Here is a 15,808-nt window from a genome sequence, read left to right on the forward strand (position 1 = left end):
TGTTACAATTAATTAATTAAGACGAGGTTGTTAGCTTAATTTCACATTGTTTAATTTGTCTATATTTTTATATTATGTTTCCTAACCCCACTTCCAGACCAGTCCTTAATAGAAAAAGATTTCCCCCTATATTTTATCACCAACAATGTCCATGAAATTTTTGTTCATCTTCGCAATTTTCTATGGATTGCCAAACTTTTCAATTGGAACAGCTTTCCAAGGAGAAAAACTTGCCTCCCTCTCTCCAACTTTCTTGGACTCATGTCATTCTAATATTTCAACCAAAGAGCAGAAAAGTCTTACTCTATTAAGCATTCTAACAACCATTTCAATCTCTCAAGATTCAAGGCAAAACACAAACGTGTCCATCGGTACAGAAACAACACAACCTAATAAGCATATACTTTGAGATGCCCGACAGAATTAAGCCACTAAACTAGTGTTCATTATTTCGATCTGGATGTTTTTCTAATTTGCATTCCTCGAAATCATATGATCTACGTGGGGCCGACAAGTTTTGACACTACCCATAAACCAACAAGAACTCACTATTATTGGATTTGAATTGAGGGATGTGTAGCACTTCTCATATCGATTTAATTAAACGATCAAAACCCTCAATTCAAACCCAATAATATTGAGTTCTTGTTGGTTTGCTGGTCATGTCAAAACTTGTCGGCCTTACGTGGACCATCTTTAATCACTTAATTAGTATTTTAACACTCCTCCTCATGTATGGACTCAAACTCCATTTTAATAGTAAGATCCAACACGTGGAATATTTTATTTAAATGGGGGTGAATTGACGAAATCATAATTTGATTTCATGACCTTTAGCTCTAATACCATGTTAAATTACCAACTATCTTAAAAGCTTAAGCGGATAGGAAGAGATAAATTTAATCACTTAATCAAGTATCGAAAACGAGAATACAAATTATTGCCGACCCTTGGTCAACGTATAACTACTTGCAAATTTTGAGCCTTTGGAGGGACGACATGTGGATGATCAGATGCATCTAATTGAGCTACAAGTACCCTTTGTTGGTGACCGAGTGGGGTTGCTGCCACCACCGAGACAGTGCTATGTTTCTACTTCAACAACCACCCAATGACCTGGCCCATTTCTTGAGAACGACCAAGAATCCCAATGCGTGCGAAGTGTTTGTGTGTATGTGTGAGAGAGAGAGAGAGAGAGAGAGCGTATGTGCAGAGAGTGGAAGAGATCGAGCGAGTGCATATATGTGGGGTAAGGTTGGTGGGGTGCCGGTCACTCGTGGCGCACATGAAGTAAGAAAAACCCTGTAAGCAAGTCGTAAGCTACCGTTCGCGATTGTGACGCTTTTCAATTATCACTACAATTTTTGCCATTTTTGGTTTAATTAAGAGGTTTAAAAATTGCTTTTAATATATAGAAAATCGTGCAAAATAAAAATTGATAAAAAAAAAAAATTGGAACATGTTTGGAATTGCGTTACACAGGGTCAAAAATACTTTTAATACTTAAAAAGTTATGTCAATTCAAAAGCTGACATAGTAACATGTTTGGTAAAAAATTTCAAAAGCACTTTTTTAGCTTTTTTACTCTAAAAATGACCAAAACGTATTTTTTGTACTTAAAAATTCTATTCATTAAACACAATCTCAAACATACTCTTAAAATATTTTTATTTTTACCTTTTTAGTCTGAAAATGTCAAAAACTAAGAGCATATTTGGAATTAGTTGAAAAAAAAAAAAAAAAAAAACCCTTAAAAATCTTCATTTTTAAGGGTTTTTTTTTTTTTTTTTCTAAAAGTGTATCTTGCCTATTTTTACGGTAAAAGATTAAAAGAAGTACTAATTATTGAGTTTTTAATCAAACATTCCAGTTTTTTGTTTAGCACAGATTTTTTAATATTAAAAGTACCTTTTAAGTTTTCTAAAGGAATCCCAAATAAGTCCAGTTTATTCGGAGCTTGAAAATGAGATTTTTTATTATTATTATTATTCTTAAAAGCTCCTTCAAGCCATGTTTTTTCTAGACAAAAGTTCAATTTCCTTTGGAGGTTCTAATATTTACTGGCCAATTTTTCCACTAACTGGAAAAAAAAATAAGAGGTTCAACATTGGTGTGGAAATAGTTGGACTTGTGAAATCCACCTTCTTCCATTCCAGGCCATCTTTCTCTTGCTTCCAAGAGTCTTTAGCGTGTGGACCTTGACAATGGGAAACACTAGCTAGGAGCCGACTGTACTTTATTGTTTACTGCATGACTCACAAACTAACTGGTTTTTTTCTCTCAGCAATGTAAACTCAAGCAGCTTCAGTTCCCACCTCAGCGCGAAGAAAAAAAATAAAATGGATTGATCGAACCAGCTGGGATATTATCCTGGTGGGCCATTGGTCTCTCTTAGTCTTGGAGGGATAAGATTAAGATTAGGAGAAATAATTAATCAATTAGGGATAATTTTCTTTTGATTAGAGTTGATTATTATTGTATCTTGGTAGGATTTGTGACGCCGGACAGAACTAAGATTGTTTTGACAGCGTATAATAGTACCAGAAGCTAAGAATTAAAGATAAAAAAAAGAACTCAGGAAGAGAAAAAATAACAAATAGGGAAGAGAAAGTCAAGTGCCCCAAATAAGCAAACGGAAAAATAATTCTGAAATACTTAAATTTAATTGATAGAATAAACTAAATTTTAAAAAACAACAAAGATTAGATGCCTTTATATAGGCTAGACACATCCTAAATTAACAAAGAAATGAAAAGCAAAAGCAAACCTAATTGGAAAAAGAAAACAAATTCTAATAGGAAAAGGAAAACAAATCCTAATAGGAAAGGAAAAACTCAATCCTTACTGAAAAAGGAAAACTAAAACACACATGCATAATTAAAATAACAATTTTCTAAAATTTCTTCTGCATTAATTTGCTACTAGGATTAATGCTGAAAAATTATTATCAACAAGAAGTTTCGTATTGTGCGGTTAAGATTTCCTTTGAAGAACCTGCCCTAAATAATTCTATTACACGCTTTCATACAAACATGTAACAAAAAGGGAATTAGACTCTAGAAGGAGGCGGCCAACGAAATGGACTTTTGTGGCGTCCCACATCACCTGTAAATGAGAATGTGCTTATATGTATATATATTCGCATCCTTGACAACAATGTTTTTTAAAGCCGTGATGGCAATTAACTTTTTAGATATCCGTAGTTAAGCATGCTTTTGCGAGAATAGTATCAAGATAGGTGACTTTCTGAAAAGTCTGGTTAAGATGAGTTAAAAGCGAACAATATTATTTGTCGTTGAAGTGTGGTGTTACAACTACCTAATGCCTGAGTGAAAACGCCACAAAAGTGTAAAGGGCTATCAGATCTTGAGTGTAAGCCGCCGTGAAAGTCGGCACAAAAGCATAGTAAATTGTTATGATTCTAGTAAAGACTAACAATATTCTCTCTTAGTGATCTTAAGATCGGGATGAGAAAAAATAATTCAATTAAGAATAATTATCTTTTGAATAGGGTTAACTTATCCTATCTCGACATATAGGATTTGCTAGTAGAACTAATGTTAGAGTCCTCCATAATTGAGATCAATAAAGTATGATGAACAAATTAATTCCTTATTGTGAGGTCTAATTAATTAATCCTCTCTAAAAGACCTACTCCAAAATAATCCTCATTCATACAAGCACGTAATAAACTGTAACACGTGAAAACAATAAAATTCTTTGGGGGTCTACCAAATATATATATATATGCATCGCTGGATATCACCATGATGGCTTTCTCATACGTCCAAACAAATCTTATCACTCATCTTTGTGTAATTTTGCTCTACCAAATTAATAGCAATACAAATATTCATCCTCTCAATAAAAACAAAAAATAAAAAATAAAATAATTATCTTCCTTGAGAGGGCCGTACGTTGAAGATATGTTAGACATGAATTGGGTCGTATCAAGTCGTAATCACTTGGAATGGTCGTCGTACGTGCTCCTCGTGCGTCCTCCAAAGTGCACTTATCTCATACGGCATCGGTACTTCCAGCTTTTGGTAATCCCTACACTTTATGGCCTTAATTACATCTGTTCCGTGTTTGATTTAAATTCTATCGTATATATATATATATATATATATATAGATCAAATATAGTTCGATCAATATAAATAAATGAATTGAATCTCTCAACCATAACTTGGTAACTTTGTTTGGAGTTCTTATTCGGATTGCAACAAAAATTATCAACCCTAAATTTCACCTGTTCGGTTCGATATAATTAAGTCAATTCAAAACTTATTTAATTATTGTCTTTGACTAAAAAAACAAACGACGAGAAAACACAGAGGGAAGAACGGTCCTCTCCTCTCCTGTCTCTCTTCCCCTTTGTAGCAGTGTTCGGTGTCTTCTCTATAGTCTCTTCTGTACTCAGGTTTTTGTGGTTTTGTTTTAGTTCTAGTTTATAGATTTAGATCTAGATCTAGTTTTTAAGTTCAGATCTATTCGTTTTCACCAGCAAAGGCGTGTCTTCTTGAGGATGTTTACAATGACGTGTTCCTCCGCTGCTACTTGAATTGGGGATTTTGTTTTTTTAGTATTTCGTTTTGATTTTTTGTTATTTTTGTCTTGGTCTTCGGGTCAAGGACGTGAGTTGTTTTCCTGACATTTTAGGCCTAAGAGGAGTAGATCGGTGTGGGGATTATCTCTCACGGCCAGAAAATAAAGTTTGAAAATTTGGGCAACCCATGTCTTAGATCTAGTTTGTTCAAAGCAGATCTGTTTCATAACTGTAATTGTACATGGGTTAACAGAAGCTCAAGTCATAGATAATATTTGATTGTAAGAATTTTCTGATTGTATCTATGATTTTGTAACCTCATAGTTTTTTGTTATGATTTATATGTAAAAAATTTATATTCTTAATCTTTCATCAATAAAATTTGACAAGATTTCCTTTCAAAAAAAAAATATTTAATTAAATGGGACAAACCCCGTTCGAATTAAATTCTTTACACCCTTTCAATTAATCACTAAAGCAAAAGGTGGGTTGCACACTTAATAAATGCAAGCAAATTCCCTGAGCCAGGTGCCTGGTTGATGGCAGTCTAAATACGACGGGAATAATTTCACCCATGAGATCCAAGGGCTAGGTTTGCATCAAGAAAAAATTGATGGTTTGGAAGTCCCCTATGAACCCCAAAAAGAGGGCACCTTGGCCAATTAAATTTGTGCCAACACTTGCTGCAAAGACCATGACCAAAAGAGTCTCGATGGAGACTTGACCAATTAACATATGTTGTTGATTGATGATGCAAACCAAAGCTGTAAACCATATTAATGTGCAAAGACCATGACATCAATGAAAATGTGCTCAACACCAACTGGCAAATTTGGGTTTCTTTCAAATGACGTGTTGTAATACATGCCTGCAAGTTGTCAGCTTTCTACAGCTTCCCTCATCGATCCTTTAGGCTCTTAGCTTTATATTTCCTCCATACATGGGTTAAAAGGTCCACACGGTTTAGGGCAGATTTATGTCTTTGCTCCAACCCGTATCCCACTCAGACTGCCAAGAAACTAAGGTCTCAAAAAGGAATATTAGACTTCTTCTTCCTTAGAGTTAGAGAAGTTACAATTATTCTTCTCAAATTATTTTTATATTGAAGGTGAGAGAAAGAAGAGAGCAGAGCGGAAAGACGTAATGGAATAAATCTTGTGTATTGAATTTTGTAGAACAATATTATAATAGTCTTTATAAATAGATAACTTAGGAGTGGTGACTAAAAAAACTCTAGAAGAGTAATAAACTTAATAAAGTAGAATATAAAAATATTCTAACAGACCCAACGTACTTCCACTCTCATAATTTTTATTATATGTCCGGTACAATATGTGACCACGGTATTGGATGTATGAGTGTTAATTCGTGTTTGCGTGTTGGGTTCGAGACGTGTCGAGGCATGTGTATAAGACTATATATGCTAATCATAACCCGACTCATTTAATTAAACGAGTCGAACCCTTCAACCCTAACTCTCTACTTTTGTATTAGGTTCGTGTCGCATTCACTGGTCATATCAAAAATTATCTTTTATTATGTCGTGTGTTTAGGGTCGGGTCATGTCAATCCTAGCCTTTTAATTTCGTTTTGAATCCGCATCGAATTCATAAGTGGTGTAAAAATTATCGATCTTAAATTTGCAATTGACCCATTTTCTATTGGATTTACCAAAAAGAAACCTATCGGAAGAAGTTAAGTAAAAGGATTAAACAGTTTGGAATGAATATCACAACTTTTTTAAAAAAATTAGGAGAAACATTACAATTTGAGAGTAAACTCATTCTCTTGTTTTTCTTCTTCAAAGACTTTTAAGCCGCCAAATTAGCGGACACGCTAAGATGATGAGTAGATCGGTGGAAGATGAAATCCACGTGTTTTAAGGCTTGAATTTCAAATGAGAAAAATGTATTGTATTGAAAAAAGAGAACAGATATTCTAAGTATTGCAAGTCTAGACTCTAGAGGCCGTGTCTCTTTCAACTTCTGGGAAGAAGAAGGCTGACTGGACCGCTCCGCGGCTCCGGTCCTCTCACAAGAGTCATTTGCATAAAAACAATTTACATGATGTTGGAATTTCTTTACAATGGATAATCCATGCCTCCCATCGATGCTAAGGTCCCTCTCATTGAAAATAAAAAAATAAATAATTTTAAAAAATAAATCCTTTTTATGGCCTTTTAACACCTGTAAATTTTGAAAATGGCATGCAACTTGCAATAATGCAGGTTTTTTTTGGATAAATATTTCTTTTTATTAAGCTGCCCAAATTTCTGTAAAAATGAAGGTTGCAAATTCCCGCTGCCTAGGGTAGCCTAGTTTTATAGGACCAGCTACCCAATACTTTTCTTAAGCTGAAATTCAAACGGTCTAATAGCAAGAAATTTCAATCTAATTTTGTTACACTATTTGCTCCTTTATTATCAAAGTATAATATGAATAGGTAACATTTAAAACTCCATGTGCTTTTTTCAAATGGGTTGGAGGAAACGAAATTCTTCCACTCAAGTAATGTTAAAAATTTCATTTTTTTCCTACAAATTGAGTTGAAAAAACTTCTTTCAACCTGGTCTATAAAAGTGACGTGCCCTTGAGCATATGAAAAAAACACTTGTTTTTTCAAATAGCAAGGACGAAGTCGATGTCATTTTTATAAATTAGGTTTAGATGAAAACTCTGCCAACAAGGATGTTTTGTTTTTTAAGAAAACTTCAAACAGTGCTGTGAGTGGAACCCAAACATTAGACCAAATGTGGCTGGCCAAAGAGTTTCCAGAAGGTTGTAATCCATTCAACAGCAATAGTCAATAATTATTCAATGCAACAGGGGTGACTGATTGTGTCATGATTTGTCTCTAGAACGTCAGGATTTCTCCAGTTGAGGTAGGTTCAACTTGACCACTATTATGTACAACGGATTATTTTTTTCCCCAATTATAAGGAAAAGTCTGCATCAAGTAGTTCACTTATGTTCAACATTTTACACGCCCACAGTAAATACAAATCCGAATGCCCTTTTTATATAATATTATATTATAATCATCAACCACTTCTGCGGGCAGCAATCCATAACAAGTACAATCAAGAAGGGAGAAAACCATATAGATTTGCAGGAACAATCTACGCACAAGGGGAGTGTCTCCTGGATTAACATCAAACAAATAAGTAATATGCTTGAAATGGTGTCAATTACAGCAAAAGCATGAGAGAAGATTGGAATCATTTTTATTCACTACTCAGAAGAAGTGGTGGTTTATGCATATACTCATGGTGAAGATTCTTTATTATTACTGCTGAATAAACGAACATACTCCAATAAGGAAGGCAATAATGTACTGGGTTTTAGATATTTGTACATCTAAAGAAAAAGGAAAAGATTATATTGGGAAATCATACAAAGGCTATTATTATGCTTTTCATTTCCTTTTCTTTCTCACAAAAAGCGAAGAGCTGGAGAGTTTTCCATTTTAAGGGCATGGGTGAACAAACTAGTTGACTTAGAACTGCATCATCTTTTTCAGCCAATATTATTAAAGGTTCTGACGAATGAATCTTAGAATTCGCTAGTACTTACAAATCTTTTTATCAACATTTTTGTTAAAACTAACAGATTGAACGTTTTGTTCATCTGTACAACTTAACAAGTTTGACAAGCTAACAGCACTATGAAGTAGACCAAGTTGCATGGAACCAAAGAATTTTTCTTTTTTTTAATAAGAAAAATAAATAAAAATCTTTATTAAAAATAAATAAAATTCTTTGGTTCCATGCAACTTGGTCTACTTCAGAGTGCTGTTAGCAATTGCATAAAGAAAGTATTTTAATTCCCAAATGACTGAAATGATTACTGATCTAATTTCCGACCAAATAAATGAGAATACTACAATACCAAGTCCAATAACCATACCAAAATTAATCAAAAACGCCATCTCTAAATGTACAATAAAATGATATGCCAAGATTAAATGTAAACCAGCAGAAGTTAAGATTGCAGCAATGGTAAGCTTATGAAAGTACCTAGCCTTCTAACCTCCATACGGCATTGCTCCGTCAGGCCAAAAATGCTTGCAGAAAATCAAAGAAAGAATAGGCACTCTCATACAAATGTAAGGTTCCATAATAGGTGTTAGGAAGCAGTACAACTAACAGTGTACATCTTTATGGCAACGAAGTAGTTATTATTGATAATTGCATTAACATATGAGATATTATTATGGCAACGAAGTACTTATTATTGATAATTGCATTAACATATGAGATATTATATCACACATCAAAATCAAATATTCCCTACATAATGGTAACACTCTAAATTTTTTGGTGAAAACAAACAATTTAGTAAAAAATCTGTCCCAAAATACATTATTTGATACAAATCAGAAAACTATCAAATGAAAGAAAGAGGAAGCACAATGGCTTACCGGAGAATTTCCTCATCAACTTATACAGAGGAAGAGGCTGACTGCAAATCTTTACTATGCTCTGATTTAACATCGACATCAAATAAGTCTTGAATAGCGATCATCTTAATGGGGCTGGACTTCAAGCTCCTTATTGCTGCTGCAGTTGCCAAAGCTCCAGGAACCGTTGTTATCACAGGAACCTTGTGAGAAAGACCCATCCTTCTGAGCTTCATTCCATCAATCTGATCAAGTGAATCACCCGAGCTTGTAATCACCATCAACTGGATCTGCTCATTAGCAAGCATATCACCAGCATGGGGCCGCCCCTCATGCATCTTCAGCACTCGCTCCACTGGGACATTTGCTAATTCAAGAACATGAGCTGTCCCCGAAGTTGAAACTATACTAAAACCCAGTGCCAGAAAGGCCCTCGCAATTCTTTCAAGATGGGGCTTTGTCAAGTCATTCAAGCTGAGAAACACGGTGCCAGAAAGTGGTAGCTTCTGCCCAGCTGCAATTTGAGCCTTGGCAAAAGCAATAGCAAAATCAGGATCAATACCCATCACCTCACCAGTGCTACGCATCTCAGGCCCTAGCAACACATCACAGCCCAGGAACTTCTCAAATGGAAGAACAGCTTCCTTGACTGAAACGTATTTCGGGATTACCTCTTTTGTGAAATCTAGTTCATGAAGGGACTTCCCAGACATGACAAGGGAAGCATATTTAGCCAATGGGTGACCAATAGCCTTTGACACAAACGGGACAGTACGGGAAGCACGGGGATTTGCCTCAAGCAAGAAAACATCCTTAGATGCTGTGATTGCATACTGACAGTTCATAAGACCACATACATTTAGCCTCTTAGCCAATTTTGTAGTCCACGACCTAATTGTGCCCAAGCAAGAAGCTGGGACGGTTTGTGTCGGAATCATGCAAGCTGAGTCACCAGAATGGACCCCAGCCTGCTCAATGTGCTCCATTATCCCACCAATCACCACATTACCATGTAAGTCAGCAAGTGCGTCAACATCGATCTCAATGGCATCAGATAAATACTTGTCAACCAATACAGGACGCTCTGGATCAACCTTAACTGCATTTTCCAGATATCTCACAAGCTTGTCATCACTATATACAATCTCCATTGCACGGCCGCCCAATACATAGGAAGGCCGGACAACAACTGGATACCCAATTTCCGTGGCAATGGCGAGGGCATCAGCTTCGCTCTTGGCAATTCCTCCTTTTGGCTGGTCAATGTCTAATTCTTTCAGGATTGCATTAAACCTCTCTCTGTCTTCAGCTGCATCTATGGAATCAGGTGATGTACCCCAAATGCGTACATGTCCAGCCCCACTGGTACACATGAGCTTGTGCTCATCTAAATACTGCTGGATTGGGAGAGAGAGCTTCAGCGGTGTTTGACCTCCAAACTGCACAATGATACCATCCGGTCGCTCCAAATCAATAATGTTCATAACATCTTCACTTGTCAAGGGTTCAAAGTATAGACGATCACTTGTGTCGTAGTCTGTGGATACTGTTTCAGGATTTGAATTCATCATGATTGTCTCATATCCTGCTTTCTGCAAAAAGGAAAAGAAGAATAAATAAGGTTAAAACTGAAGAGTAACCATATTAAAGCAACACGACCATGTACAACCAGGTTTCTATGAATCTGTTCATCATTTCATCTAAAATAATACAGTCAACTGGGCCATTTTTTGGATTGGTTTCTCCAACCACGTGAATTAAATGACCAGTTGATCATTATGGCAGGCAATCAAGAGTAACCATATTATAATAGCAAAGGCCAGGTAAAACCAGGTTTCTATCCATATGTTCCGTCACTCCATCTGAATATACAACTAATAAGCCCCTTTTTGGAGCAGTTCCTGTAATCACATGAATCAGGTCGCCATTGCAGTAGAAATTATCTAAATCCAATCTGGTTAAAACAAATATCAAACTGATCACAGACATTCCTGTTATGCAGTCTAGGAGGATCACATTCAGATAACAACGTTTTTATCTAATAAAAAAAAAAAATCAGTGCATGCATACATGTGCAAGAATTAGCTAAAACGCATTCCTTCTACAATCAATGGAGTTCATTTTTTAAACATAAAATGCCATTTTGGTGCTACATTTTACAATGTTTTGGCATATGCAAGGAATCAACAACAAACAGCTTTCTTTTTTCGTATTTCTTTCTTCTTACAATAAAGTTGGAAATTTAAGATGACATTTGAATTACCAACTGTTTTATCATTTTACACCTCATCTTAAGTAATTTGTCCAATCATAGGCCCTTAAGTATAAATCCATAAATTATCTAACCAAATGAATCTATTTTTGGTTCTACATCAGAAGTTCAACGTGTGGAACTCAATAGATTAGAACAGAAGACTGATGATTAGGATGTTTGATCATTCAAATAACACCACAATAAATAATGCAATGCCATTCAGCTGGTAGCTTGTTGCTTTCTCATGTCAATAAGCTTGTCCATGCATAGTAGAGTAAACTGATAGTGAGAGAACATGCTATAAAGAGGGAGGGGAGGGGAGTAAAGAGTAATGAAACGCACAAACCTGAAGGGCAAAGGATGTATGGCAACAGCAATAGTCAAACTCAATCCCCTGACCAATTCGATTTGGTCCTCCACCTAAAATCAAAACCTTTTTTCTTTGGGTGGGAGCTGATTCACACTCAAAATCATAGGAGGAGTACATATAAGGAGTATTTGCCTCAAACTCTGCTGCACAGGTATCTACCCGCTTATATGCTGGAGCCACACCTAGAGACAACCGCTGCACCCGGACTTCTTTCTCAGTGGATTTAGTTGCAAAGGCTATCTGCTTATCACTGAAACCTCTTTTCTTCACTTCATAGAAGTCACTCTTTGTCAGATCAGACAAGCTACGGGAGAGGAGGAACTGTTCCACATCTACCAGCTCTTTAAGCTGTGTGAGGAACCATTTGTCAATGTAACTCAGCTCATGAATATCATCTACCTTCATCCCCTTCTTCATTACAGCATATATGGCATGGATACGATCTGGGTTAGGAACCCGTAGGCTATACTTCAACTGGTCCCATTCCCAGTCAAGTTCCTTAACCTTTGCACAACCCCATCCGAAATAACCAGATTCCAGTGATCGAACTGCTTTCTGGAAGGATTCTTGGAATGTGCGGCCTACTGCCATAGATTCACCAACTGATTTCATTTGAGTCGTAAGTATTGGCTCAGAGCCAGGGAATTTCTCAAATGCAAACCGAGGGATCTGCATGATCAATGGTAATGAAAAGGCAAATTAGTAAGTAAATGAGGGGGAAAGCACAAACTATAGGATAATAAGCCCTGCATAGAGAGAAGAACTTGGGTTGTTAACAGACAAAATTGTTGATGATAACAATAATGAGCCCACATATGTAGAAGCTACTAAAGTATATAAGTGGAAGCTAACACAGTAATGCTATCTCAAGTTTGAAATTACCATCAATCTTAAACATTATTAATGCACACGTTAACTCAGTGTGTTATGGCTTCGACAATAAAGCTGCTCCAATTCGAGAGACACCTTTCATAAACCAATTTTCCAGTTCAGTAGATCAGTGCTTGCCAAATTATGGGAAGTTGAACCTTCAAAAGTGCGTAGGGGACAAATTGAGAAATGCATGATGACAATCAAATAAGAAAATGAGGCCAGCATCTTTGTTTACTTCATGAAAATACATGAGAAATGCCACCAAATATCCTTCTTCTGTGATACAACTGTTTGAATTGATCAGCCTTTCAAGAGGAATATAAAAAGCTGCGATAATGCATGAGAGGACTCTAGTAGTTGCAGCAATTGATGGCACCCAAGGTAAGCAGAGAAGGGGCACGGGTGTAAAACTACAGCTTGCCAAGCTGTACTTTAGTCCTCTGCAAACTCTAATTTTCCATGAACCATAAGAACCAATCCAATGGGGTGCACGAAAGTAGAATATGAACATAAGGATAAAAACACCTCAAACACCATACGATTCATACTAAAGCTTAAATGATAGATGCCAAAGAAAAGAAAGAAGGGGCAGGGACAACATGTGTGAAACAGAGTGCCCTGATGAGAAGAAACATAGTTGACAAATGCCATCATTCACCACACAAACATACCAACATTTCTTTATACATAGGTCCCAAGAAAAAAGAGGCTTAATGGAAGAGTTGAAATTTAAAAACGAAGTGGCGGGAATAAATCAACAGCCAAAATGCAATATCAAAAAAGGGAAAATATCAGTGTACTCAGGGAGATGAATATGAAACAGAGGGTGATGATGGCGTCAGGTATCCAGGTGCAATTCATTATAAACATTTTCAGAACATAAATGGAACCCAATTACTAAATTTATTGTAGGTTCTGAGTAACAATAAATAATAAAAATGTTAACAAATGTAGGAGGAGATTGAAGAAACACTTGCCTTGGTCACCACATAATCTATAGAAGGCTCGAAACTAGCCGGGGTCTTCTTCGTGATGTCGTTCGGAATCTGATCCAAGGAATATCCAACAGACAACTTTGCAGCCATCTTGGCTATGGGAAATCCCGTAGCCTTGGACGCCAAAGCCGAGGACCGCGACACCCTCGGGTTCATCTCAATCACCATAACCTCACCGTCTACAGGATTCACAGCAAACTGCACATTGGAGCCGCCACACTCAACCCCAATTTCCCTAATTATCGCAATAGAGTAATCGCGAAGCCGCTGGTATTCCTTATCCGTCAATGTCTGCGCCGGAGCCACAGTAATCGAATCCCCGGTGTGAATTCCCATCGCGTCGATATTCTCGATGGAGCATATGATAACCACATTATCCGCTAGGTCTCTCATAACCTCAAGCTCGTACTCCTTCCATCCCAGCAGAGACTTCTCCACCAAAACCTGAGAAGTCACGCTCGCCGCGAGCCCGTCCTTGCATATCACCTCGAATTCCTCCTTGTTATAAGCAATGCCGCCTCCGGTACCGCCTAACGTGAAGGCGGGGCGAATAATCAATGGAAATTGACCAATCTCGTTCGCAATTTCCACGCACTCTTCCAACGTGTTACCAGTCCCCGACGGCGGCGTTTTAATCCCGATGTTCTTCATCGCCTGCTTGAACAATTCTCTGTCTTCGGCTTTCTTGATGGCCTCGAGCTTGGCTCCGATCAATTCGACGCCGTATCTCTCGAGCGCGCCACTCTCAGCCAACGCGACCGCCAGGTTCAGCGCCGTCTGGCCGCCCATGGTGGGCAACAGTGCGTCGGGGCGCTCCTGCTCGAGGATTTGCTCGACCAGCTCGGGCGTCATCGGCGTAATGTACGTCCTATCGGCCAAATCCGGGTCGGTCATGATAGTGGCCGGGTTCGAATTGATCAAAACGACCTCGTACCCCTCTTCTTTTAGCGCCTTGCATGCTTGAGTCCCCGAGTAATCAAACTCACACGCCTGCCCGATCACAATGGGCCCCGCCCCGATTATCAAGATCTTCTTCAGGTCGGTCCGTTTCCCCAGCGCCGGTCTCGAATAATCGGCGGTAGAAAACTCCCGCTGCTCGCTCCGAACCGAGTTTATTCGGGTCCGAGACTTCTCCGCGTACCGGGCGAGTTGAACCGGCCATGATCGGAGACTAAAAGCGGCCGAGTTCCTCTTAGAACAGCCGGGCTTACTGGGCCGGAAAAGGACCCAAGCCTTGCTTTGTTTGGAGGAAGAGAAAACGGAAGAAGATTGCGAGAGAAGTGATTTGGAAGAGAGAGTTTCGCAGTTGATGCAATAGCCCATGGTTGCCTGTTTGTTTGTTTCACTCTTTCTTCAACAACATATAAAGAAGGGGCGAAGAGAGAGCGCATGCGTGCGCGCGTGCGTGCGCTTGAGAGTGACGTTAGGGCTTCTGAAGATCCGAAAGGAGCTTTCCTTTTGGAGGTTGAAGATATCTGAAAGGTTCTTGCTGGAGAGTGTCGTTTGGAGTGAACTGAAGGACAGGAGGCTGAGTAGGACAAAAGATAATAAGTAGGGTTTGGTTAATGGTCGCACTCAGGCATACGTCGGGAACTCCGGGCGGGTTGCCGTGCGAGTAAACGAGGCCCGTGTTTGAATTTTGGCTCGATTCGCAGGCTTTAGCCCATTTGTGGTTTGTCCTTCCTTGCCATTATCGACTCAAGTTCGCTGTATTTATTAATTTGTTTTCGATATTTTTATTTTATTTTTAAATAAAATAAAATCCATTCATATAGTTACGGTAATTCGCAATATACTCTTTATAGTATAAAAATAGATAATAACTCACAAATTCATCATTTTGTGACATTCAAAGAGAGATTGACACTTCAAATGAACATGAATCATATATTGTTACGAGAACGGAGTTTATTCGAAACAATTATTAATATTATGATATATTAAAATATATGTTACAATACGGTATTTTATTGTGTTTATTTTTATTTGATATTGTCTTTATTTTATTCCATGTAAGAGTCTTGATGACTCAATCCTAATTTATATTATAATAATAGCTAATGACTCAGCCTATAAAATATTGTAATAATTTGCCTATTTAAAGACCATTATGTTAATCCAAACTTTATGTTTGAAAAAGTTTTAGATTCTCTTCACGTGTATGTAAAAGCATTCATATAGCATATATTCTGTAGAACATCGTTCTTGCTAAGGTTGTATGTCTTTTTTCTTTTTAGCCTACTCAAGTCCAAACTATTGAGACTCCTTACGGGTTCTAACCATGGAGCATTCAAATCCCAAAAACACATAGTTTCTCCCCCAAACAAAGCGGTAGGTCCTTGAGCGGATCCCACATTAGCCCTAAGACGT

At 37.5% G+C, this 15,808-nt stretch overlaps 1 protein-coding gene across 1 annotated transcript; it reads right to left on the reverse strand.

The window, feature by feature from the left end:
* Nucleotides 1-7,430: 7,430 nt before the first annotated feature.
* On the reverse strand, nucleotides 7,431-15,063 carry CARB (carbamoyl phosphate synthetase B). Its single transcript, XM_059573467.2, has 4 exons — nucleotides 13,421-15,063; nucleotides 11,547-12,239; nucleotides 8,968-10,538; nucleotides 7,431-7,688 (listed from the first exon to the last, which is right to left on the reverse strand). Exons 1-3 carry the CDS (start codon nucleotides 14,759-14,761, stop codon nucleotides 8,988-8,990), a joined length of 3,585 nt encoding a protein of 1,194 aa, XP_059429450.1. The 5' UTR covers nucleotides 14,762-15,063; the 3' UTR covers nucleotides 7,431-7,688; nucleotides 8,968-8,987.
* Between the last annotated feature and the right edge of the window lie 745 nt (nucleotides 15,064-15,808).

This window comes from Corylus avellana, chromosome 8 (genome assembly GCF_965113065.1).
Source record: "Corylus avellana chromosome 8, dhCorAvel1.hap1.2, whole genome shotgun sequence".
Lineage (NCBI taxonomy): Eukaryota > Viridiplantae > Streptophyta > Magnoliopsida > Fagales > Betulaceae > Corylus > Corylus avellana.